At 36.7% G+C, this 25,137-nt stretch overlaps 1 protein-coding gene across 2 annotated transcripts in view; it reads left to right on the forward strand.

Moving 5' to 3' along the window:
- Positions 1-25,137, forward strand: part of TRPM3 (transient receptor potential cation channel subfamily M member 3) — a 263,965-nt gene that overhangs the window by 126,361 nt on the left and 112,467 nt on the right. For both annotated transcript variants that reach the window (XM_056513620.1, XM_056513622.1), the window contains exons 3-6: positions 396-600; positions 8,415-8,628; positions 11,656-11,780; positions 17,987-18,158. In XM_056513620.1, coding sequence (XP_056369595.1) covers positions 396-600; positions 8,415-8,628; positions 11,656-11,780; positions 17,987-18,158 — 716 coding nt within the window. The remainder of the gene's footprint in view (positions 1-395; positions 601-8,414; positions 8,629-11,655; positions 11,781-17,986; positions 18,159-25,137) is intronic.

Here is a 25,137-nt window from a genome sequence, read left to right on the forward strand (position 1 = left end):
TATTCAGTGCAGTGAATATTTACCTAAATTGGACGCATGACACACAACACTGTCAAAAGCAAATAGATGCATTAAACTAGCAATTTAAAATTTGTGCTAATCCATGCAAAAACTGATTACTTGTCCTGATATTACTTGAAGAAAAGAGATTATGTTCTTTAATTCATTTTGTACATATTTAGAATAAAGCATGATTTTTTTTAAATACAGAGAGTCCAAAGTAAACAAGACACAGGGAAAGAAAGGAAATATATGGACTGTATTGCTTCCGTACATAAAGTCTTCAGGAAAGGAATCAGCAGAGTTGGAAAGGGGTTGGGTTCTTTTTGTAGTTTGTTTCCCTGTTCAGGTTATGCATGCACGTGACTCGGTTTTCTGTTTGTTCAATGCCATAGGTGTTGCTGTGGGCGTCTAACAGGCCAGCACATCGGACAGCCTCCGAGCGCCTCCGCGACTCAGAATGAGAAAAGCGAAGCCAGGCTTCCTCGCAATGACATCCAGTCGGAGAAGTGGTCCATCAGCAAGCACACGCAGCTCAGCCCGACGGACGCTTTTGGAACCATTGAGTTCCAAGGAGGAGGCCACTCCAATAAAGCCATGGTAACCATGCTTTTCTCTTAGATAAATAATGCTGCTAGCTAAAAGTAAGCGTTCACAAAGAATGAGCAACATTCTTTCTTAGCGTCATGCTAAAATATTATTGAGTGTATGACTGGAATGTATGCTTTTATGTATCGTGTGCCAAAGAGTTGGTGAACAAAATTTACTAAAAGCTAGAGTGCAGTGTAAGAGGAGCTACCTTTATGAAGGCTGAAGACAAATTAATGTGCTACTGTCTTAATTTTATTCCAATGGCTACTCATCCCTCTTTCTCTGAATAAGTTTAGAGTTCGACTATGATTTCCCATTGCTGGCTGTGTCTGGAAAACTGACAAATTTTAAATATACCAAATTCCCATTAATATTCCACCAGACATGTATAGGAAGATAGACCTGTTAGACTTATGGTTCATTTTCAGTGAAATAAGAGGCATCTAATCTAGACACTAGGAAATCCCTTGAGTGAGAAGTTGCTCCTTCCCTGTGGAGTGATACCAAGGTGTATTGATCTGAAGGCTTTGCTCCACTAACTTGGAGAAACATTTCCAGCACACACACTAACCCATGCATGTATTTCTCCTATGTAATATTGCATGAAATGAACAATCTCTCTTACTCTGTCTAAACTGCAGAACCTGGATTTTTGGGAATGACAGAGGAGTATGTGCCTAGCACTTCATTGCCAATACACTGCTTTGGCAATGAGGGTACAAGCTGAACTCCTCTGCACTCTGCAGAATAACCTGCCCAGCAATCCAGTGCTGTTTTCTGTGCATGAATTCTTTCCAACAGGTGTCTTGGATCTGTCATAAAGAATAGAGATTAGATACAGTGAAAATCTCGGGTACTATGCTAGCAAGGACAAAATATTTTCCTCAGTGTGTACAGAGGTGTTGAAGTTGGAGTGACTACTCAAGTGGATGGTTCTGTTTGTGGAGATGGATGGTTTCTTTTAATAGAAACCAGAAAGCACCAAGAAACAGAAAACTAGGTAATTTTTCAGACTGTATCACAGACATTGTGTGTTCAATTGATAGCCAGTCACTGAAAAATCAGCAAGGCTGATTTTCAAATCTTTAGTCCAAATCTTTGGACCAAGCTGAGGGCCAAAGATACAGTAAGGAATGTTATTAACTGATATTGATTCTTTCCATTGAACCAATTTTATGAGAACTTTTTCAGTGATGTCCTTGAAGATTGCTATAAATCAATAAACAGCCCTGCCCAGGTAAAAGTAGTCTTGGAGAGTCGAGAAACTATGAAGGTTTTAGGGAAGCTGTTGACACCAATTCTCTTAGAGGATTTCTCATCTTTGCAGATTCTGATGTCCTGGCTTAGTGCCAGAAGAGACAGGACATGCTCTAAGACTCATTAGAGTGTGTTCAGTTGAAGTGAAACTGTGGAGATAAAACTGAAAGTCAGCATAAAGAAAAGAAAAACATTGTCACAGAGTGCAGTCAGGAGTGAAACCATGAACAATTTAGAAAAAAGAAAGAGAATGGAAAAAGGGACTTAAACTCTCAGAAAACTAAACAACAATCTAAAACTTAGGGATAAATAAAGACAATGCTCTTATTGCTGTAAACTCTCCAGATTTATTTTCTTGGACTAGAATCAGGAAGTTGCATATGCTTCCTCTTTGTAATCATTAATCTCCACACAAGATATTGGAAACAAAATCTTCATTTATTAAAAAATCTATAAAGTCTCCAGAAATTTGATTATTCCGCTAGTGAGAAAAGTGCTTCAAATCAAACAATTCAGTAAATATCTCTCAAATGGGTTTTGTGCTTGCTTACCACCAGTGAGAAAAATACCATTCATAAGACCAAAACACAAATAAGGAGGCTTACATAACCATTTAAATGGAAATGGATTAAAGAATTTTGTTATAATGTGTTTGGTACAGAAAGCAGCATGAAGGTGTCAGTGTGTTCATATTTCCAGATCCAGATCTTAGGGTAGGCTATAGTCAAAAAGCTGCCTAACTACTTGTTGCAGTTTTATTAATAGAAAATTAAACTCCTACCTTTGCATTTACTGGGTACTAGGATTTTCCATGATAAATAAAACTCAGCAAATCCAAAGCTTTCTGTGGAAGCCAAGAACTTCCTCGGTCAGAGGAACCCACCAGCTTTTTCAGCGGAGGAAGGAAAAAGAAGACATTACATTGATAAAATAAGGCTTTAAAAGAAGGGAGTAAAGCTCTTGGAAATACTCTTGTTCAGCTGTATATTCTCAAGCCCAAGTGCAGAGAAGCTGATCAGTGTGTATAAGGGAAGAAAGATAAAGAGAAGAAAACAGGATAAGTTTAGTCCTTGCTAAAAATGTGCTAATAATTTTCTAACTACTGGCTACCAAATAACGCTACAACATGCGATCTGTTTTTTGGTGGCAATCATGGTAGGTTTATATTGCGCCTTTTGACAAATAAAATAACCTTACAAGGCAAGCTGACCAAATCAAGGGAAACCTCAGGGGAAAACATTGGCATTAAATGTTCCACCTATTCCCTATCTTTTTCCTGAAATGGATGCCCACACTCAAAAATTACTAAGCAAGGGAAACACCAAACTGAGTAGTATTTATTTTCTTGGTCTGTGCTAACAGCAAAATTGCTAATTTTTTTCTGGATTGGACTACAAAGAATTAGGTGAGGTTTGTTAATAGGAGTCATGATTTATATTTGGGAAGCCAGGAGTCAATTAATGGAACAGATTAGTACATATAAAACTGACTGATAATTGTTTTCTGCATTTGAAATAACAGAATTAGATTTTAATACAAAATATATATTAAATATAAATATATTTTCCATGATACAATATTATATCAGTTGCCACCAGACAACAACAAAGAGATCTTTAGCTGCGGAAATGAAAATTATACTTAAATTGTAACAGAGCACATGGATTTGGAACAAAATAGCAAAGATGTAGGTTTACATATGGTAAACCACATGGTTTACATGGCACATGGAACAAAAATTCCCAAACAGAATGAATTTTGCTACTGCTATATAGTTGTTAAAGTATCTTCAGTGCAGCTGCACTATCCTCCTTAAATCAATAATGTGAATAGCTCAATAATTTGTGCAGGGAAGTATAAAGAAACACATAGCTTAGATTAACTAGTTAACAAGATCAGTTACTATAAAGGCCTTTCCTTCAATTTCATGCAACCTTAGATGATCCTGCAACAAGACTGTGGTGTTTAGATCCCTGTCAATCTCATATTTTCTTTACAAGTGAGTCATCCCATTAATATGTAAGAAACGCAATTAACGATTTTGCTAGTCTGCATTTATTTTGTTTTTATAGCAGATTTTCAAATTTAACAACTGTAAAAAGATTTGAGAGGAATGTGGATGCACATAAATTTTGTTAAGAGGTTTTGCAAATAAAATTGATAAAAATACAAGAAAACTAATAAAATATGATCTGCTTACACTAGTTAGCTCTTTGTAGTGTAAGAAGTAATATGCTTAATTAGCTTTATACTAGCATTTTATTATGTCAGAAAACAATTATCAAACTAATGTAAGTGATTCCATTACAATTAAGAGCAATATTCTGAAAAATTTGAAAATATATTCTGTTCATCAGTGTACCAGTTAAGACAATCTTGCTGTGATGCATTTTGCACTGCACTTGTGAGCAAACTAAACCAATATTTTTAATACACTATCTGCTTTTACACACACACACAGACACACACACACACTTAATGTTCTCTCATTAATTAGTGGGCCTGGATTGTCTATAAACTTCTTCAAATGATTGCTGCTTGCAGAACTAAAATTTCTTTCATCATGAGTTTTCAGGGTTAAATGGAAGATGGCTGTTTGAAAAGCCTTGAGTGAATTAAATAGATTCCTCCTCACTAAATGCATTTCAATTATACATTTCATATGCAGAGTAAAATCCTAAAATAAGTTTGCAGCTGCAAAATAAAGGAAGTTTGCTTCAGTGTTATCTGCTTAAATTTTCTTATGGTGCATAGAAACATGAAAACAGCTGTAGAATTGCAATGAACATTAACAGTTACTTAGACAAAGTTGCTAATATTCAGATCCTTTAAACTTTATTAAGGATATTTGGAAGTCAGTCATAGAAAAAGATATTTTTCTTGGTTTAAAATGCATTGAGTTTTATAAAAACTGTATAAAAAGGATGACAAAAGTCACCAGGGCTTTTGAGAGGAAAAGAAAAGATAATCCCATAACTTGCATAAACCATGAAAAAGCAGCAAACATTCTTTCTGTTATAGTAAATTAGTTCTTAAAAAATATTTACAGGATTTAAAAGATGGTGTTCTACATGGAGAAAAAGGGGAAATAACACAAGAAAAACCTTATTCCAAAGCCATTTAAATCCATGAGAGTACTTTCACTGATTGTTTAGTGGAACTTGGATTAGGCCTTAAGGGTTAAGAAATAATTTATACAGAACCAATCTGGTTTCAGTCTAAATAGCAGGTTTTTTATTTAATTCTATGAGAATTTAATCTTTTTTTTTTTTTTTTTTTTTTTTTTTTTTCCTGTGAGGATCACACTTTGAGGAAACTAGTCTTTAATTTGAAGACATATCTGAAGTGATAGAAATTTAAATATGTTGCCAAGAAGTAGTAGAGGAGCAATGTTATAATGCAGATCACAAAATGTTGTCTGAATAGATTTACTCTCAGAAGTACAACAAAATTCTGAGTGTCTTTAATTTATTCACTGACACTCTCATCTGCAGTCATTCACCAAGTACTTTAATGAGACAGCTGTGCTTAAGTACAAAAGAGTAGTTATTCTGTTTCTCAGGAATTTTGACTTTTGCCCTAAGCACTGGAGTCCAACTTGTGTCTGGCTGTTTGACTGATGATGGCCATAGGTTTGTTTTAGAGAACACTTGACAAAAAAAGTGAAACAACTGGCAACAAATGGACTCTTACTAACTACCACTGTGCTAGTCTAGGGATAAAGTAGGCATTACAGCTCGAGCTTGATGCTTTGCCCTTTCACGTTCTGTGTTGATGTCAGTCAGGTCAGTATGTAGATTTTCTGATTTAGAACTGTATTTTTGCTTCCTAACTTGCCCTGCTGACACATAAAAACTGATTTCTTGTATCCTATCCATATACTTTTCCCATAAAGAAAGGGCTAAATTATTTCCCATTAGAACCGATAGTTTCTATAGCTGACAGCTACGCCAGGTATGGAATTTCACAGCACAACAGCCTAGTGGTTTGGCTAGATTCAAATTTTGTATCTGCCTCCAGAGGATATAGCAAGAGAATTCAGGAACAGCAGAAATACTCATTAACATTCTAAGCAAAAACTGATCAGGCTAGATATTCAATTACAAGATGAGATGACACAAATTTCTGTTACCGGCAAAAGTGGCCTTAAAGTTGTGATTTATAAATTAATGTATACTTTTGAAAATAGGATTTTCTTTTACTTATTAGCTAACCTATTAAGTAATGGCAAAAGAGTAAATTCAAGTATGCCAAACTAAAAATTGCCTTAGTAAGAGCAAAAATTATTCAAATAGTCACAAAAATTGAATGCTATGCACAAAAGAAAAATCATGTTTGGCATCACTGCCAAAAACTTCTATACCAGTAAATCTTATCTCACTTGATTTAAATTTTAATTTACATGAAAAAAAACTTAGATTTGTAAAGTAAAATTATGCTAAGTATAGCAGGAGTTTTCCTGCAGTGTAAAAAGTAAGCAGTTGCTTCCAATATGAGTTGTTTACTTTTAAAAAAAATACAAGAAAATGCTTCTTCATTTTATAGATTTATATTTTTTAGAATTCAGTGGTCTTCATGTATAAGAAAAATAATTAATAAACTTAAGAAGGCAGGGACAGTGAAATCACACATTCTGAGGTATTTTTTAAAAAGGCTAAAGAATCAAAAAAGCCAAGAAAACAGTATACAGATAAGATGATACACATCTGATGCCATTTGTGCCTTCATCTTAATATTATGATGCAATGGCATGTTTTCAGCATATTTCTATGTTTCAGTGTGAATTCACTTTAATTATCTTCTTAAGACTTCCAGTCTGTCTTCATCAAAAAGAACAGTGAGGTACCAATGATTTCAAACCAAAGACTCCACCGTTTGACCAACAGAGTTTTCATGAAGGCTCCATAAAGGATGTTGTCTGTGAACGCCTCCAGGCTGCCTCCTTTTCAACCTCAGATCTCCCTAAGACATATAAAAAGGGAAAAGGATCATTCTTGTTACACCTCCTCTGGTGTGTTAAAACTTTGACAACTCTCAAATCCCAATTTAAAAACTCTTAGGGTTTAATCTGCTCAGTGGGATCAGGTGCCATACAGGATTTTATCTCACATGGAAATTGACAGAGTATTTACTGAGGAGGCAGTTCATCTTTATTAATGAGCTTGACAGGCATGAATACTGTGGTTTTTATGTCCAGTAGCTGCAGCCTGGCTGCTGCAGAGAGTATTACTGATGCACTGGGGTGAATGTGCATTCCCAAGTTCTTGCTCAGACCCCACAACTAATTGTGCAAACTGGCTTCTGCTTCCAGAAATGTTATCAATAGATGTTTACTGTGTAATGACCCATTCTTGCAAAAAATCCTGTCTATTAGCAGTTTCTTCTGGAAAATGTCAAAGCCTTATTTCTTATTCAACTAGAAAGGAATCCACTTTATTATCATATGGTATTGCTAAAAAGGAACAAACTTTTGGCGAGAAATACCGATTAGATGTATCAAAAAGGGACAAAATCATTGCATAATATGTATGGATATTATACTACCTGGCATGTTACAATAAACAAATTAGGATTCGGTATTCCTCAGGCTGAAGGCAAAGGTTTACAGCTGATGTCTGTGCTGACAGCCCATCAAGAGAAAGACTGCTGAAGTTGCTCTACAGATACTGATTCAATCAGAAGTTTGACAGATGAGTGCTTTCTGCAACCTGTTTTATTTTATTGGGAGGATCCTTCCACATCTTAGCAGCTACAGAAAGAATTTTTTCCTGTTTCTGATATGTAACTAGAAATAAAAAAAAAAATATCACCTGCCCTGTCACAGGTTTTGTGCAATGACAACTGAAAGAGCAGGAGAAAGGCTTGTAACAGAGAGACAGGTGTTTGTGTGACATGGGAGTGCTGTAGGAATTTTGAAGACAATTGTTATCTCTGAGCACATACATGATCCCTCTGGCACAAACTGCTGCATGTGTAGCACAGAACAGCCAGCAACTGGAAATGCATGAATTTGTTTCGCAGCCATGTTAGGATCTAAAGTCTTCTAAGGCAAGATAATGAACCTGTGTAAATTGTACATAGTTAGCATTTTTTTATCGGGAAAGTATCAGTTTAGTAGTCTTGCTCAGTTATACTTATGTGTGCTTGAAGAACTGAGTTTTTAATCTGTTATTTCTTACCTTTTAAGGGTTTGAATTCATTAATTTGAAAATAAGGTACAAGTAAATACACAGTTGTGATCCTGACTACCTTGGTCACCTTTGGCAGCCCTCTTACATTTTTGCTCCAGTTTTTGCATTTATAAATTGTAGACATAAATCTTTCAAGCATTGCTAAGGATTTTGAGCCAATTAATGTCTTAATTTCCTAAAGAAAATTGTCCAGCCTGTGAATTGCAGGTGTTCCCTTATTCCTAGTTTTTTAACTAGAAACTAATCATCAGGTTAGCAAATAGTTAATGGTTTTGTCATTAAAAAAAAGTTATCAATTGGGCACAGATAGCATATGTTAGAAACCAGTGGGTATAACCAATCTTTTTTTCTCTACTATTGCCCTTGTTTCTGCAGTATGTACGTGTGTCTTTTGACACAAAGCCTGACCTTCTTCTGCATCTGATGACCAAAGAGTGGCAACTTGAGCTCCCCAAACTTCTCATCTCTGTGCATGGGGGCCTTCAGAATTTTGAACTTCAGCCAAAACTCAAACAAGTCTTCGGAAAAGGACTTATTAAGGCTGCAATGACAACTGGAGCATGGATATTCACTGGAGGAGTAAACACAGGTAAGAGCAACATTGAAATAAAAGCACAGCAGCATCTAGGAGACTTCATCACAAAAAAAGTTAAAAAGAAATACAGAAGTTGTGAGGTTAGAAAGCCATTCTATGTTTTATTTTACTAGTCATTTCTGTACTATGTGAAAACAAGAAAATGCCAAGTTCATTGCAACCTGGCAGTTGGTATAAAACAGAATAAAAGGTTTGCTAAAGTATGAAAAGCACACCTGGAGCTGAAAATAAAGCCTCCTGTGAGAAAATTGTATTAGTATATCACCAAGGAAGACTTTATAAGATCAACTGTAAGCTGCAGGGAAGGACTGCTAATCAAAGAAGTCCAACTCTTATTATACAAAACTGAAAACACAGTCATCCAGAAATTACCTTTATTTTATTTAATCAGGTGACCAAAGTATTAAAGGAAATAAATTCTGGGTTTTGGATGTGGTGAGAAACTTATTCCTTTTTTGTAGAGAGCTCAACCTAATTTTTGGCTGTTACATTTTCATCAAGAGCAACATCTGCCATTTCTAGTCAGAGCATCTGTGATACACCAAGCAGGTGTCCCAGGGATCCAAGACAGCAGCTGACCCACCTCCCCTAGTAGAGAGCATGTGCATTTTGGGAATAAGCTGCAAAACATATGTCCTTAGACAAAAAATTCTGGCATTGACGGCTCAGTTACCCTCCCTGAAGATGGCAGAAAGGGGGAGAGATTCAGGGGAAAGCCAAAATCTGCTAGAGAAAATTGCAAAATGTTTTGAGCTAGGACATGAACTTGTAAAGTCTTATGTCACTCTCATTTGCTGCAGCAACAAAGCTGTAATTTTTCACTTTAGTAAGACTGTATCTTCTTACTGTCTCTGGAAAACAATGTAATCATTCTATCGTGTCTTAATTTTAGTGCATGGTGGATCTTACATGTTTGAATATAAATGCTTAATAGAAATCTTGGACTTGGTTTCCAGAGCACATCAAATTTAAAACAGTCCTCAGTTTTATCACAGCAGCAATACAAGTAGCACAGAATCATAGAATATGCTGAGTTGGAAGCAACCAAAAAGGATCAGAGTCCATCTCCTGGCCTTGCACAGGGCAGCTCCAGGAATCACACTATGTGTCTGTGAGTGCTGTCCCAACACTCCGAACTCTGGCAGGCTTGGTGCCTGAAAAAGGCAAAATGGCATAACTTTCAGAGTGTTAGATAAACAGACACAAATTTAATATGCCCCACATCTCTTAAAAATAAGGAATAAAATCAGGTGCTGATCTGTGCACTGTGGTGATGATAATATTAGTTGTCAGATACTCTTTTCATAATGATGGCAAAGACACATGTAAATTTTACATTAAAATTGCATCAGAAAAATGTACATTTTATGTACCTTAATGCATTTTTTTTTAAACAAAGGACAGACACACTTGCACTTGGAAAATGCATAGCTGCTTCCTACCATTTTTCAAATCCTCATAGCTGTGAATGCCAAAACAATACAAATAAAGCAGGAAAGTCATCATAAATACTGTTGAAAAGGACTGTTTTTCCTGTAATCAGAAACTACCTAGACAAAATAATGTAGCTCAAGTGGCTCTCTGCTGTTTTAAAAACATACAGTTCCAGAAGCAGTTTTGCAGTATCAGTGATCTCTCATTGTTGTCTTTAATGTCTGGAGGAAAGCAGTTGTTTGCTCCAGGACTAGGTTTTCAAACTGCACAGCTGAAAATTGTTTGTGAGGTCATAAAAAATTGAGAATTTCTTGGTACAGTCTCTTTTGTTGAAGATTAATTTTAAAATTGGGTTTATCTTATGGAAAATTATAACTGAGAAGTCCTGAAATATTGCTGTTGGTCTGAGAAACAGTGATGTGTGAGAGACAGAGAGTACCTGGCCATAAACATGACTGCTGATCTGAATATTCATGTAATGCTGAAATGTAATGTTGATTATTCTAAATAGCAGAATTTTTTTTCAGTCTGGACAGATTTTCTGCTTTAAATCCTTTAGATTGTTGGATCACAGCTTAATTTATAGCTGATGGCAGGTACAGGGTTGGGGTTTTTTTTAACTTTCCACCATAGGAAGAATACTAGACTCAAGGACATAGAGGATCTCTTAGGTTGTGGGGAGTTTTCTTACCTTGGGTCATTTACAGGTCAGAAAACGAGATCCAAAATCCTGACAATTGTGTGATTGTAATTTCTATCCAGCCATCTTGAAATCATGACATTTGAACAATATGGAAACTCAGCAACTGAGAATCAGTGACAATCACATAATATCTGTAGCAAACCCACAGGTTTGCTGCTTCAGTGCAGCCACATCCTAAAAATAGTTGTTAGTAGATAGAGTTTAAAAGATTATTTTATTAAAAAGAAGGGGGAATGACTATTGTCCTTTGCACAGAGATAGCACTGAAACACTGCCAAAGCTGGTCTATAGGGTAAGCAAGCAGCACTTGGAAGAATTCTGGGGAGCATCCTCTCTCTGTACTAATTTCTGTTTTCTCACTGATTCCCACGGAGGGTTCTAATACTCTGCTGGAATCTACCTCGGCTGACTGAGTTTGTTTGGAAAGAGTGGCAAAATAGGTTCATCACAGAGTAGCATAATGATGTTATCACATTTCTATCCTCGATGGGAGCATTTGTGTACAAGCTGCACTTCTGAGGGAGCTGGGGGTGGGCAGTGGGGAACACAGTAATTTCTATGCTGCTTTCTGTGCTTGGAAGTACACAAAGGCTTGCATGAACATATGAGCACAAGTGCAGATAAATAAGCTGGAGTCAACTGTCAGAATTCCCATTCTTCTTTCTAAAGCTGTGTATTTTTGTTCTTATTTTAGTAATTTTTGGATTCAATAAAATGGATTCACAGAAATTAATAATAAGAAGTAGGAAGGTATTCTTAGCTTTACTTAATTGTAAGGATAGACACAGGTGCTCCATAAAATAACAAGTCTGTACTAAATCCATATGATAATGAACAAAAAAGACTTAATTATGAATTTCTGTTTCATGCTGTTTCTTTGCCAGGGGTCATTCGGCATGTTGGAGATGCCCTGAAAGATCACGCCTCAAAATCTCGAGGGAAGATCTGCACCATCGGTATAGCTCCCTGGGGCATTGTGGAAAATCAAGAGGATCTGATTGGAAAAGATGTAAGACCTATATAGACATATCTGACCTCCAGTATCTATAAATCTTCCAGTTATTTTTCCTGTCCTCTCTATCCCTCATTATTGTCTGCTGCAAAAAGCCAATATATACACAGGTTTTCCATTAGGGTTGATGGTGGGTTTTGACATGGCAGCAATAAAAATTTCTGCATTGTATGTTCTTTAAAAATATATTATAAGGGCAATTCAATAATAGCTATTCTTGAAAATATATCAAAGCTTCATCCTTAGAACTCTATGAACCTGGAAAAGTGCTTAAGAAAACACTGATTGCAAAACTTGAAGTCTGGTTTATTTTCAAACAATACTATAATGCATTTGTTAAATTCAAAATTGAAGGCTATCCTCCTTAGAATATATTACCTCCCATACATTTTTATTGATGCAATTTTGAAAGGTCTTACTGGGTATTTTAGATAAGAGTGACCTCAAAAAATTCACCTTCAGCCTCTTTCTGAAGGACAGGCCCACTGTTTCTCTTATTCTTTTACACCATCCTTCTCTTTTAAAACTCCACTTTAATACAGTAAGATTAATTCCTGAATTTTATATACATGAATAGTTTGTCTACACTGGTTATTTGCTGCCTGAAGCTTTTCTGAACTCTTCCTTTTCTTTTTTTTCGCTTCTGGTTCATTCCTAAGACATCTGTCTGAGAGCCAGTGACTGACTGAGTGGAAGAGATATAGTTTTCAATCTACATAATCTACATAAAGAACTTCTTCTTGTCTTCATTAGCCTAACCCATTCTTTTCTGTATGTTCTGTATCCATGACCAAGATGGAAAGGGGAAGAAGATTCAAGTATCTATTAAGTCAGAGGGGTTACAACGATTATAAAGAAAATTATCCAACTGGAGTTTATTGCAATTCACTATAGAAGTATAGCTGTTAGAGGCAGCTGTATTAGCATGGAGTTCTGTAGTCTAATACCATACAAACAAGCAGGATCGGGCTTTGTCACAGTTATTCTGAGTCACCAATGAACTCTTCTGAGGTGCAGCACAGCAGGTAATTAGCAGAAAAAGCTGAGCACAAGGATGCATTGTATCTTCCTGAAGAAGTGTAATGTACACATAATTTTCAAATAAATTGTCTTTAGTGATTAGGCATGAGGTTCTGGAAACATAGCAGAAACAAAGAAGTTAAGAAAAACATAATATTAGCCATGAATTTTGGAACATTGCTATTCCTTTATTCCTATTTTGCTCCTGTGCAAAGCTATCTCAGTTCTCAGGTGGTCACTGCCTGTTTGAGGGGACCTGGAGCCTTCTTTTGCAGAAAAAGATAGAAAAAGAACTTTATTTCCCACGTGTTCCAACCACGTGGAGCAGCTCCCCTGACTTCTGATTTTTTTAAGCAATGCTTTCCTCTAAATATCCTTCCAATTTAACCTGAAGGGGTTGTACGGTAATTTTATTTTAAAAATTAATAACTTTTATTAAAAGTTATTTCTGATTAAATCATGAAAGAATTAGTACTTACTCTGATCATCAGATAGAAAGTGAAAAAAGTTTAACATGAAGTTATAACTAATGTGGGTAAGGTCTTTTAGTAATGCAGACACAATTTTATCTGTACAGTTACAGTTACAGGGTCATCACTAAGGACAAAAGTATTTCAAAATATAACATTGATAGAGAAAAATTAAATTTATCCTCTCAACTTCCTGGCCCCTAATAGTTTTATAAAATTGTAGATCAATGGCATGATGTAATACGAAAGCACTTCTGGTTTTATCCATATCTGATGCACATACAATGACATTGCTTTATGCTTACGCATATCAAATTTCATCTTCCTTTTTATTGCCTCATCAGGCTGCTTTCTGAAGACTTTAGTCCACTGAAATATTTATAAGTTTTTCACCCTCTAATTAATCACAAATCCTTTACACCTATGTTGAATGGAACATAACACAGCTTGAGGTAGGCCATTTATGTCACTAAATCTTCTTAGTAAGAGTCTTCACAAAAATTACCTTTTCCTTCTCACTGTTTTCCCACCCTTCCCCCAGCTTTCCTCAGTTACTTATGCCTCAAAAGACTTTCTCTCTTATTCAATGCATGCAGTTTCTTTAGAAGCATTTGGTGAGGAAGCTGTTTTGGAAGCTTTTTAAAAATCAAAGTGTGCTGTATTGATTGGCTCATTAGAGGTGAATGCTGTGAAACGAACCGAGGAGAGGAAATGTAAATAGTACTATAAGTGTGTAAAGGTAATCATCATTAGGAAAGAAACAAAGGCCACAAAGGTGGGATGGGGGGGCAGATTAACCAGTAGTAAAAGACTTGGTAACTCTGGCGTTGATGTGGGTTTATGCCTATATGCACTATGTCTAGTTAAATTATGATCAGAACTGAAGAGTTATAAAAACATACCCTTCCAGCATCAGATGACGAGGAAGACTGTTTTAGCCATGGGGTTTGGAGGGACAGGAGGTGCAAAGGGGGAGCTCTGGTCATTGCACATGCCCCAGTGCAGATGGTCTCCCCGTGCCTCATGGCAAGTGAGGCGTGCCCAGCAGAGGTGCTCCTCTTCTAATGCCTCAGCCCATGCCTGGCCTTATGGATCCAGAAGCCATAGCTGAGGGGTTTAATTATATTTGCCAGCCCTTCCAAATCAGCCAGCCTCTGGGAATCCAGGGGGACTTCCTCAGAGCCATATAGAAAACTGTCCAAGTTAAAGGACATATTATTGCTGTTTGCTATTTGTTATATTGTGATGATTAAAGATCCCTAAAGGCACATGTCTTACTCCAGTACATATAAGCAATATAGTAGAAAATGGTGCAACTGTTAACACTCTCAGATTCTAATTTAAAAACAAAGGACTCAAGTTGCCTTATTTCCCCATATATTCTGATAGAACTGAGAAAGCAAAGTGGCTTGCTTAGTCTTGTAGAAAACTGTGATTATAAATAAGTTTCTTCCTACGCACAGAGTCATTCTCCCTTCTAAAAGAGTACACTTTGTAAGTCATTGTAGCATGCATGTCTTTATTTTCAGGGTCTGTTCTGTTCTTACTTGGGTTTGGGTTTAATTCCAAGTCACCTCAGTAGGAGACCAGGGGCAAAGATAAGGACTGGAATATTTGTAGCTTATGTGGAGAATTTGGATCAAGAACCTCTGATTTAAATCAGAAACTAATCTGTTCCCTGGTATGCACCAGAGCAACAAGGCTGCAGAAATGGCTTGATTTGAACAGCAGCTGCTACTCCTTGAGAAGCAAAACATGCATCTCTTTCCATCACTACTTTGAGCTCACTGTCTCAAGTTGTTTGCCTCCACACAGACTGCTCAGATTCATGCACTGGTTCACATGGCATTTGCAGGCTCGTTGTCATGGTGAGTTACCCTGAGAGGCTTTTCAAGTGCTGTGTCTATATTGAGTGTCATGTGCCTACAGGGAATCTAAAGAGAACAACAATGCTTTTCAAGCTTGCTGCCCACCTCAGGTTGCAAAGGCAAGGGCTAGGGTCAGCCCAGCACCTCACCTATTGACAGAATTCCCTCAGCCCATGCAGCCTGAGCACTGCTTCACAGCATGGCTGCTATCACATTCATTAAACTCTATTTGGAGGGACCGACCGTCTTGAGTGTAAACTTTTACTTTCAGCTCTGCAGAGGAAGATGTCAAGAGACATTATTTCCCTGTTCTCTCTATTCTCAGTGCAAGGTTGGATGGGACTTTAGGCAATCTGGTCTAGTGGAAGGTGTCCCTGGCAAGGGTGGGGGATCTTTAAGGTCAACTGGGTGACCCTTAAGGTCACTTCCAGCCCAAACTGTTCCATGATTCTGTGGCTGAAAAAAGAAGGTGATAAGACAGCTTAAAGTCAAAGTTTTTTCCAACTCTTTAACTTGCCTGTAAAATGCAAGGGGTTGAAAAGAACAGAGGAATGGAAACTGCAAAAGTCAGAAATCAAAAATCTGCTGAGTGTTGTGGAAGAGCAAGTAACCTCAAGGAAGTAACCAAGGATGGAGCTTGTCAGGGAAGAGGCCTAGGATGTTCTTACCTTCCTGAAGATTTTGTTTATCCTTTTGCCAGGAAGAGTCTGACACTGTCGCTTGAGAAATTTTATTGTTAAAAAAAAGAATTCAGATGTCGAATTGTGCATACTGAGAACAATTCGATTGAAAATAATTGTAGTCTTATTTTCACATACATAAAATTTATTAATAATGTAACTCACCTTGTAGCTAAACACAGAACAAAAGCATAGGCTTCTAATCTGTCCTGCAGCAGCACTACTGAGTCAATATAAGAAAGCTTCAGTACTGCAACTCATTAGAACTGCAAATCAAGCTGTCACAGTTAGAAGGTTTTGCACTGTGGCTCCCAGGAACAAACCACAAGCTGTCAGTAGAATTGTCTGCACAGTGGCCTGTACTCATACAATGAACAGGCAACTCAAGGGATTCCTCTGCTGTAAGGCTTTGCTAGTGTTCATTTATTGAGAGGTGGAGTGGATATTAAAAGATCTGCACTGTTTTAATTTGATTTTTATTTGATTCATAGGGATGTGAGAAAGAATCTTCCTTTTCTTTCTGACATGGAGTCCATGGTTTCTGTATCTGTAGAAGCTAGCTGTTAAACACATTCCAGCAGTGTACTGATATTTGTTAAGTCATATGCAGCTGTAGAATAAATTATGATAATAAATTATGAATGAGGCATCAAAAGAAAGAACATTTAAAAAAATCTGAGCCAGAGCTATCACTTGTTCTCACTGAGTCTAGTGAACTGCCTTGCTGTTGGCCAGCTGCCCTCTAGGTCTTCTCAGACCTGTTCCCTCCCTTTTGCAGGATGAAGAGCTTACACGGTACCCCTTGCATGGCGGTTTAGAACAGCAAGAGAAGTTTTTGGAGAAGAGAATATCTCTCCTTACTGGCTGAGAGTTGATCAAAGTTAGGCAGACATTCACAAGTGAAAATAATGCGTATGGAGAGCTCTGGCTAAAGAATTGCTAACACATTATTTTTAAAGAATTGCATCTCAATTGGAGATCTGTTTAGAATTACAGAGGTCAAAAAGCAAAGGAATAAATCAATAACTTATTGTATTTCTGTCTGCAAACATTTGTGTCAAATTTTGAGTGTACATATTTGTGCATTAAAAGCACAAGACCTGAAAAATGAATAATGTCAGAACTGAAGAAAATTCTTGCAAATGAATGATGTCAGGACTGAAGAAAGTTCTTGCAGGTGAAAGGTAGCCCAGCTGAGTTTTCTAACAATTCATTACAGCATTTCTTCAGCTAGGACTTCATTTTACAGATTTTCAATTTTGTTTCTCCCAAAAGACTAGACATTCGTAAGAAAAGCAGGGAGTAGTATTGCTAGAAAACCTTTGAAGTATCAGTCAGAATGCCTTGACACAACACCAATTCTTTTGCTGTGTTAGTACAGTTTTACTTATGTCAATAGACACCCACAAAAGCAAACGGCAGCCAAATGTGACCTCATGCTATTATTTGTTCTGTCTGAGTGGGGTAAATGTGGCAATTTATTCAGTCTGCTGCACAGTTTTTCTTGATGAAATCAAATCAAAGGAAGTGAAGCAAACTCTCCATCCAACACAAATTTTCTAAAGCTGTTGTGAACACAAACAACTGCCCTTTCACTGATACTAGCAGTGGGCCAATACTTTTTCCAAGAAAATTGAAAATGTTGTGTATTATAATGTGTAAAACCTCTCCAAGAGTGGACCTCTTGCATTTGTGTTTCTCCAGTGCTGGTGGTTCTGAGCCAACACTGGAGGCATTATGCTGGGTGGGGTTTCTGAAGGAAGAATCAAAGAATTTGGTCAGAGCAAGGTGAGATTTTACAGCAACACTCTAGATAGTCAGCAGCAGACAGGGTATAGAGTGTGTGTGTGTGTGTAGTCACCCAGACTTTTGGAACACTGACCATTAGCTGGGTTTCAAAAGAAGCAGTGAACATTGATACTATTGGTATGGCAATATTGGAACAGATTACCATGGAAAACCCTTTAAGCCATGTCTGCATCTGAAAGGAGAGTGTTAATGTAATTTTCTACTTTACACAAAAAAGACAGTAAAGCTCAAGTGCAGTATTTTAATTTTATTTATTTCTTTTTTTCATCTTGTCAGCTCGTATCTTGTAATTGATTTTGTTCAGAGGATCTTTTGTGTTTAGTGTACCTTCTTTTTCCTCTGTCTCTAAAACGCAGGTGGTCCGACCATACCAGACAATGTCCAACCCCATGAGCAAGCTGACTGTGCTCAACAGCATGCATTCTCATTTTATTTTGGCTGACAATGGTACTACTGGTAAATATGGAGCAGAGGTAAAGCTTCGTAGACATCTGGAAAAGCACATTTCACTTCAGAAGATAAATACAAGTGAGTAACATGTTGCTTGTATTGTTTCATAATTGCAAAAACCACTCGGTATAAAGGAGCAGTAATCCTGCATATTTGGGGGAGTAGTTCTACTGTGGTCTGTGGTGACCATGAGCTAAGGAAATCAATTATAAGCAAAGATAATTTTAGAGTGGTAAAGGCACCGCACAGCACAAATAGTTGGATTTGTTTCTGCTAAGTTTCAAACAGTATTTGCTATGGTTCAGATTCCATTCAGCTCATTGGCAACCTCTCTTCCCTAGAAATGTGCACAGTTAAGTTCTCCTTTGTTCAGTGAAGAATAAGGTGAAATTAGTACTGTTAAATAAAAGGGTGACAAAAATGTAAGGGAGAGTTTTTTATTATAAATGTTTTGCAGGTTGAAGAGACACTGATATTTATAGGCAGTCATACTGTTCCACAGAAGTGCTGCTATACCTTTGCATTGTATTTATTAGTTTCTCCTTGGCAGCTGTCATTAGCCAAAGCGAGAAGCTGAATTATGAGGTTAGGTGCTCCTTTCACTTTATCTTTGCAACCACGATGATATTTTCTCATGACCAGACTGAAGCCACAGTTTTTCTCTCAAAGGTATATTTTTTCTTTTCATGTACCGCTTTCCTACATAAAAGAAAAAAATAGTCATGTAAGTAAGCAGTTCTGCGTGGATAAAATAAAATATGATATCTCAATATTAGTATTATTCTTTCTGTAGTGTACCCACGCTTGATGTTTGATGTAGTATACACATGCTCTGAGATGGGAACTTAATTTCAATTTTATTTTTGGTCTCACAAACAAACATCAGTGTTGTACGTACATAAGATTTCTTTAGGAATGAGAACAGATCTAGGTTTTCAAAAGTGATCATATGTAGCCTTTCTGCTAATAACTCTCTTTAAACATGCAGTTTTGAGGAATGGTGAAACTTTCTGTAGCATAGGCATGCGAAACTGGAATGAGACTAGGAAAAGCATTTAGCTTTCAATCATCAGATGACAAGGAATTACAGGCAGGCCTAATTGGGTGAACGCAAACTAGAATGTTCTTCATGCTTAATAAAGTTTTATGTATGATGAGTATAACCTGTGCTTAAACTAAAATGATGTTCCACTTACAGCCTTCAACACCACTGCATAAGTTCCACTCACTATAGGCTTATTGGTTTTTGGGTATCACAGTTATACTGCTTTTTCTCAGAGAGCACTATATAGATATGCACAAAATGTGTGCATCATAAGCAGGTGCATGCCTGGGTGCATGCCTGGGAGTTTCCTTAGCAGGTGAAGATAGTATAAACTAATCCTAGCTTGATCAGCAACAAAAAGGCACATTTGAAAATAGCATATCATGAAAATACGTAAAATTGTGGCATAAAGAGCAGTTATTTTGAAGGCATTTAAAAGAAAAGTGTGAGCTTTTACAGTTTACAGCACAACATTTTGGTGGCAAAATCTTATCTTATAAAATAAATCTCTTTAGAGAGATTTAACTTAATTCAGATTTAGTCAAGAGGCTTATCTTTTAAAAAGTGACTGATGGATGAGACTACAGACTTTGGTGATTCAAGTCTTATGCTTGCCTGACTTCTTCAAACATCTACAAAAAAATAAAGAATTTCTCTTCTGTGGTTTCTTTCTGAAGTATGCTCCACACACGAAAGTAAGCATCCTCCTTTTCACTTTCCTCTGTGACAGAGACTTTCTACCATTTAACCACTCCCTCCCCCTCTTGCAAACACAAAGATATCTGAATCTCACAACACTTCCTCACAATAGAAATGTGATAAAATTATTCAAAAAGAATGCTTTCAGTAAGATTTTTACATCCTTGTTCGGTGACATCCAGATTGTTTCTGCAATGTTTTGTTTTTCTTTACTTTAAAAGAGGGTGCTAAGTCCTGCCCACCCTGTAGTTATTAGGAAGTTGAGCATATGGATGAGAAAGACCACCTGCCTTGTTGGGTTAGCCAAACAGATGGCCAGTTTCTGATGCTTTTCTTTACCCTTATTTATAGCAGAGCATTGCAGATTCTTCATCCTGTGCATGGCAGGGTATTGCTGCCAAGGGATTTTTATCCAAATGGGAGTCTGTGCAGCCACTCACTTATGTCTTTACTTACCATATTCCAGTTGCAAGCCTGTGGAGTGGGGAAAACACCGACAGCATCACAAGTTTCTTTCTAGGAGAGTCAGGAAAAGGTGAAATTTTTAGGTAATCACAAAAAGGAAAGTCTGCTATAGAAAACAGAACAGATTTAGGAACTCATAAACAGTTGATAACTTTTTATTTCACAGCTTACCCCTCGACAATAATGCTGAAAGTAGATTTTATTCTTATTTTTAAGCCTGCCTGAGTTCTACATGCTTGGCTTGTCATTTCTTCTTTATTTATTTTCCTTTGCTTTAACTATGTCTTTCTCCAGTGCAGTGATAGCTCGCCTGGATATTTGGGGTCACATACTTTTCACAAAGGAAAGCTTTAAACTTGTTCTCACATATTAACGACACAGAAAATGGCATTCTCTTCAAAGAGACTAGGATAGTGGCAGTCTCTTTTATAAAATTTAAGGCTAAATTGAGCCATTAAGTATGTCAAATAATTCTGAAAGTCTCAGCTGTTTTTTTTCCTAATATGGCATCATTATCAGTCATTCAGCAGTAACTAATTTCCTGAATAAGTGTACTATAAAATAAGAATAAGAACAGGAAGAATAATAGGAAGAAGACGAAGAATCTCTAATTATGTTCCTTATGAACACTAGAGAAAAGATTTTATTGAGTATTATGTTTTCCACTAGCTTTTTAGGTTTTACCACTTTTATTGCTCTTATTTTGTCCTCAGCAAATACTCCAGAACTAAAAAATGCTTTTCAGACACACAGAGGGTGGCGTTTGTGGCCCTGAGCCTGCAGGTTCAGCACAGATTCACTCAGTTGTGCAATTATCTAGAGGTCAATTTGATGCTTTAATGCTCAGTACAGGTTTTTCTTATTTTCACAAAGGAAGACTATTTTAACACAGCACAGCAACCATGTCCTGAAGTGAGCCTTAAGATGTCTCAAAGTCCTGGAGTTTCCAAATGCATCATTTTGTAGCATGAAATGTTGAAATAAGAACTTCTCTGAAAGTGTTTCAAGATCAAAAGGAAATATTCAAAGTTACCTGATCAGAAATGTTTCTGGTTTCCAAATCACACAAATATTTGGGTCCTAGACTTTTTGCAGAATTTTCAAGGCACAGAGATCACTTGAAGATATATACTGGAAGGAAGCAAAGATATTTTTGTAACTATCTCTGCCATAGAGTTTATTTGTATAGCATTACATGGTTAATTCAGTAGTTCATGTAAAGGGTTTCACATTGAAATATGGAGTCCATCCTATTCCAAAAATACTGCATTAATGAGCAGAAGATTCTCAGGATAAGGGTATAGAGATTTTTAGTAAAATGCCCCAGGTCAAAAGAGAGATGCAGTAATTGGAGGGCAGTTGTGTTTTTATCTCTGATGCTCTGCTTACACTGTTCTGTGGCGGGAAGGGATCTACAGCATGTCAGGCTGATGTAATCCACTACTGCCACTGCCAGTTTACGGATTTCTGATTCACTGCCTTTGGAAGTCCTCAAGAGACCAGTCTGTCTCACTGCCTTGAACACAAGACAGTTCACAGCTGTCTGTAGAACAACTGATTGCACATAGAATGGAACAGACCTCTGAAGATCCCCAGTCTGAGTATGTTCACTTACTCTTATGCTGAGTAAGTTTACCTGTAGCTTCATCTAGCCAAAAGCATCCAATAATTAATATTCAAACATCTATAAGGACTCTAGCAAAAGTTTTAGAAACTTTCCCCAATCCTATCACCAGTGTGTTATCTGAAGCCCACAAACTGCTATTATTGGACATTTTTCTTCAGAGGAGGGTAATCACTCTAACAAGAAAAATATGTTTCTGACACCTTTTTAACATTCCTGCAGATGGTTGTAGGACAGGAATAGGAAGCACTTCTTAGGTTCCTTTTCAAAAGGTTAAACAAGCACTGCTGTCTCAAGCTCTCCTCCTTAGGCTTATGCTGTAGGCCACTACAGACCTTGGCATCTTTCCTCTGGATGCTTGGCAGTTTCTCCTCATCCTTCATGAACAGCCCAAACCTGAATCCAGTGCTTCAGTTACAGCCCTGCTAGTGATGAAGAGAGTGAGCGTGGGACAAAAACCCAGACTTGAGACACTGCTCTAATGTAGCCCAAGTGCCTGGCGTTCTTTTTGTGCACCAAGAGCATTCATGTGGGCACCCACTGTAACCCTGAGGCCATGACATAAGGATATGGTTATCTGATTAGAACAAAAGATGTAAGTTTTACTTTGAACAGCCATAATTTACCTTCGAATTCTTTTTTAAGAATGAACACGGAAAAATTGCAATTTATGTGGGATTTTTCAGGTTTGAACTTGATTTTCTTAAAAAGCATACAAGTCCTTACTGTCTTTGAGACCTAAAATCGGTTTAAAATAATGTCTAATTGAATGTCTATATAACAATAATTAAAAGTAGTTAGGCATCCATCCTCAGGAGATTGTCTGCCATGATATTTTAGGCCTTGCATTTAATTATTCTTTTTCTAAGTTCTTGTGCATCTCTCAATCTCATCTCATCAAAAGTATTCCTTGGTTTAAGTCATTCTGAAGTGTTGTGTTTCAATGCTAAATTTTATTCAGAAGGAATAGAAGGACTTTCTTCTCTTCTTTTTCTCCTTTCCCTGATGCCTGGGAAGTCTTCTGTACATTGTAAATTTTTTTTTATCCTTTACAACTGTTTTTTCCAAAATATTATATACTTAGACCTTCTTTTCAATGGATCACAATGGTGCAGAGAAATGTTTCCAAAGAAGCTATTTGGCTATTTGGGAAAAAGAAAAAACAAACAAACAAACAAAAAACCAACAAAAAACCCCCACCAATTTTCACTGGCATTATCATGGTTTTAAAATCAATAGATATCTTATGATCACTCAAGATGCAAAAGTGCAGCAAGTCCATTTTTTTCTCCATCCTGTGAACATACTAGTGGTCAGTACAGAATAAGAACTTAATGTGTCACCAAACAGATGATGTAATCTATAAAGAGAGAAAGGAAATGAATGAAGCATCTAGAGATTACCTATTGCAAATTCTCCAATTATAGTATTCCTGGTCACTAGCAAACTATTTTTCCAAAGAGCTGTAGAGTGGCCTGGTCATTTGCTAAGATTTACATCATTATCATTTCTGCAGAACATTGCTGAGTAATTCTGTAGGTACATCAGTCGTGCCTTGAGCCAGAAATATAAAAAAAAAATCTGTCTGCAAAATGTGCATTGGAAGTTACAAGTCATAAAATATTCGTTCCAGCTAGTCCACAGATGGTTAGATTAGGTAATTGCCAACGTAGCAACTCAGCTAATACATTTGATCTGAGAACTGTTAATCATTTTCAAAGTCACTCCAATAAGTTGACATGCCATGGATTTCACTCAATTTGTGATTAGGTAGAACAATGCTTTCTCATTAACAAGTGTGGTCTAGAATTACTTCATATTACATGAAAAGGGCTTCTACCAGCACTTGCAGAATTTTTTTAGCTAAAGTTTCTCACTTGTGGCTCTACACTCGTATTTGCATTTTTATAATGTGCAGTTCATTCCTTCTGTTTGCACTAAAGGCTTCCTTTTACGTGATATATTTGTTGCTATTAACTGACTTGTTATTGCTGGCTGAAATATTCTCAAGTCCTTAAAAAGCTTGTAGCATGGCTGCCAAGCACTTTCATCACAAATGTTTATTTTCTTTCATAAGAATGCTCTTTCTGGAGCAGAGGAGCAAGAAAAGGACACAGATTTATATATATAATAAGCATTGGACATTGCACATATGAAAGCTTTTAATTTGAATGAAAGGTGTCATGAATTAATACAAATGTTGAAGGTTTTTCTTTAAAAGATGTATGATTTTGTCAGCAGAATCAGAATCTGGACCTGACACATAGCATATCACACCACAGCACAGCATAGCATGCACTCACAGCATATTCTTGTGTATGCATAACCACTGGGCAAAACATGCAATCATTTTCTGTCTTTCATGTGCATTTCATGTCTTACACCACATATGTGTCAGTAATAAAATTTCTGTTCAGCATGTGTTAGGAAGGAATGTGTCAGGAAATGGTAATGCAGTGGTTCAAAGAGCAGATTTTTTTTATTATATTATATTATTGCATGATATTTGCATACCTGGGAAATGGCCTTGAAAACATACTGATCACATGATAATGCCTTTTTTTTTTTTTTAATCCAGATATTTTACTTATCTTGAAGGCTTCATACATCAAAATATTAAATCTTTGTCAGAAATCTGCCAGAATTTTCTGTTGTCTGTAATTATCTGACGGATGTTTTACATTCTTAAAATTTGCTTTGGAAATAGGTGGAGTCCAGTCAGTGAGGCAGTTATGTTCAAGGTTCAATTTAGAGTTAACAGCTACCATCATAGATTAAAATGTGAAAAGATCTAATGTTTCCTCTAATGATTTGAAAGATGATCCATTACTTGTTAGATTTCTGACATTTTATAGTATTAGACACAGCCTCAGAGAAGGAAAGAGGCAGTTGAAAAGAACAAAATGAGGCAAAAGGACTTCACTAAAATGAGGAATGAGGATAACAAGCATACATAATGTCACCTAGCCAGCAGGAGTCCAGCCTGTGCTGATGAGAAGGGAAGATTTTTTCCTGCTATTGAAAACTCCTTTCGCTTCATAAAATTAGCCGCCACCTTCTTCTTCAGAAACATTTATGTGGGGAAAAAAAAAAAAGGCAAGGCAAAGAAAAAAAAATTCCTTTTCTTGGATTTTAACAATTCAATTTCCAGGAGAGCCAGAAATAATCTAACAACATGGATATGTAACTAAAAACATATTTGAAAGCAGAATGTTGAGCCAGAG

Source organism: Oenanthe melanoleuca, chromosome Z (assembly GCF_029582105.1).
Source record: "Oenanthe melanoleuca isolate GR-GAL-2019-014 chromosome Z, OMel1.0, whole genome shotgun sequence".
Taxonomy (NCBI): Eukaryota; Metazoa; Chordata; class Aves; order Passeriformes; family Muscicapidae; genus Oenanthe; species Oenanthe melanoleuca.